Source organism: Phascolarctos cinereus, unplaced genomic scaffold (assembly GCF_003287225.1).
Source record: "Phascolarctos cinereus isolate Bilbo 61053 unplaced genomic scaffold, phaCin_HiC Scaffold_1;HRSCAF=81, whole genome shotgun sequence".
Lineage (NCBI taxonomy): Eukaryota > Metazoa > Chordata > Mammalia > Diprotodontia > Phascolarctidae > Phascolarctos > Phascolarctos cinereus.
This window is the reverse complement of record NW_027555514.1, coordinates 99,701,734-99,704,385: the sequence shown is the minus strand read 5'-3', so window position 1 is coordinate 99,704,385 and position 2,652 is coordinate 99,701,734. Positions and strand designations below refer to the sequence as shown.

Here is a 2,652-nt window from a genome sequence, read left to right as displayed (position 1 = left end):
TGCTTTTTCTCTGAGTAGAAACCTGTCCTATCTCTTTCCTTTTCCCTTCATAGAAACTCACCTGTTCTGTTTTACACTCCCCCAGGGCCTTGCTACTGACTGGTATCAGGAACAAATTAATGCCAAAGTATTAATTAATGCTGTTCTGGTGGAAAAGATGGAGAGATGTGGGTTGAATAATTGTGCAGTTAGGGAGATTCAAAACTGGTTGAATGGTGGGATCCAAACAGATGAAATAAGTGGTTCAGTGTTAACCTGACACCTACAACATGAGACTTGATACACTAGTCACAGAGAATAAAATAGATGTGTGAATCCAGGGCATGAATGTACAACTAAGTGTTTACATTATAGACAGGAGGATGTTTAATAGTGGGTCGGGGAAGACAATAGGTAAGTGCATGACTACAAGAACAGGAGAGGGGGTAGATCTGGGGGAGCTTTATAGCTTCAAGGGAAGGAAGCAGGATGGGCAGGGAAGTAGTATACATTTTAGTAGGGTTTTTGAAAGGTGCCAGGATCAGTAGCCTATATCCAGGTATTTCCTTGGCCCTGGCTCTGGTCAGGGACAGGCAAATCAAGGATACACAAATAGAGACTGGGTTCAGTGAGTGATCCCATGTCAGATTTACATCCTTTGAGGTGGTAGTATTCTATTCTAATCCACATTTGGCACACAGTGAACTCCTGCTCCTCCACTCTCTCTTACAGCTGGGCTCCTGCATAAAGTGAAGAGAGCTGCTGAATCCTTGGAGAATCTAGCTTGCTATCAGATATCTTTTGGGTAAGGTGTTCTGTAACATCTGAGTCTCAGTAGTTGCTCAGTAGAGAAAGAATGCCCAGCCTACTCAATCTCTTCTTCATGATTTTCTTTCTCCTGGAGTCTATAGTAGCAATCCTAGGAAATGGTTTCATCATCGTAGGGCTGGGCAGGGAATGGGTACGATGTTGGACCTTGCCCCCTGGTGATAATGATCCTGGCCAGCCTTGGCATCTCCCGATTCTTTCTACATTGTGCAGCAGTTCTGAACAACTTCTATAATTATTTCTCTTCAAATAACAGAAGTGTATACTTTATTATTTTCTGGTCTTTTAGTAACGTGACCACATTCTGGTTCACCACCTGGCTTGCTGTTTTCTACTGTGTGAAAATTTCTTCCTTCACTCACCCAATCTTCCTCTGGCTGAAATGGAGAATTTCCCGATGTGTCCCCTGGCTACTGTTGTGTTCTTTACTGATATCCAATCTGATATTTATCCCATCTGTTGTAAAGACCTATCTTGTTTTGTACCTGCCAGTCACTGGGAATTACTCAGAAAAGACCACTTTGGATGATATTACTTGGGCATTCCAGAGGCATATTTTCAAACCTCTGCAAATATTTATTTTGTTAATTCCTTACCTCTTCTTTCTGGTCTCCACCATCTTACTCATTTCCTCCCTGTGCCGACACTTGGGTAACATGCAGCAGCACAGTACTGGTCCTCAGGATCAGAGTATGCAGGTCCACATTACAACCCTAAAGTCACTTTTCTTCTTTCTCATCCTCTATACATCATATGTTCTGCCTCTGATCATTGCCCTCACAGCACCTATTTCAGTTTGCAGCTTTTGGTTTTGGGTTTGGCAGGTAGTGATCTATGCTGGCATCTCCATCCATCCTGCCTTGCTGATCCTGAACACGTCAAAACTGAGAAGGGCTCTGAAGAAGATGCTTCATGACCCAGAGACTGCGTGAGGGGAATTCAGCTCTGAAGTGATTAACGTCAGTGACAAATATTGAGCAATAAGCAATGTTTCTATATGTGATATAGATGCATAAGAGTTAGAAAGGAAGGAAGAGAAAGAATGAGGGAAGGAAAAAGGTGTACATAATTTTATACACACACACAATACACAAAATGCAGATAATAGTATTTTCTCTTCCTACCTCAGGAGGTTAGCCAGAGCAAAGCACTTTGTCAACGTCATAATGGTAGAGAAACAGGATTTCTTGGTGTTCCCTTTCCACCCTCTTTACAAACCTAAAGTGTCTGACAATTGCCTCTCACCGTTCAGCTGAAATGCATCATGAGCTTCAGCTGACCACAACTCTGTCCCCATTGACAGACACTAGACTGTTGTAATTGGACTCACCTCAGATGATTACACTGGAAAGGCTTTTTCAGTCGTGGCCTGACTTTTTTTGTTGCTTCCTGATTTCTTTTAAATCTCAGCTGGAAACAGATCTTCTGTTTCCAGTACAATGTCAGTTCCTTGAAGATACTACTTTGTGTCTTTGGACCCTAGAAGAGAGAACTGCAGATAAAGACCCAGCCTTTTTGTCAGCAAGTCCTGGATTCAAGTCTTACCCAAGACATGTGGGCTGGGTGAGTGAGAGAATTGACAACCTCTCAGGGTCTGTATCCCAAAGAGATTATACAAGTGGGAAAAGGACCTACATGTATAAAAATATTTATAGCAGCTATTTTTGTGTGGCCAAGAATTGGAAATTGAGGAATTACCATCAGTTGGAGAATGGTCAAACAAGTTGTGGTATATGAATATAATGGAATACTATTGTGCTATAAGAAATGATGAGCAGTCAGACAAAAAAAATCTGGAAAGACTTATATGATCTGATGCTGAGTGAAGTGAGGAGAACCAGGAGA

General features: G+C 41.9%; 1 protein-coding gene across 1 annotated transcript; it reads left to right on the top strand.

The window, feature by feature from the left end:
* Positions 1 to 835: 835 nt before the first annotated feature.
* Positions 836 to 1,739, top strand: LOC110216238 (taste receptor type 2 member 134-like). Its single transcript, XM_020998038.1, is given in 2 exon segments — positions 836 to 970; positions 972 to 1,739. Coding segments are annotated over 2 exon segments (903 nt in total).
* The last annotated feature ends 913 nt before the right edge of the window (positions 1,740 to 2,652 follow it).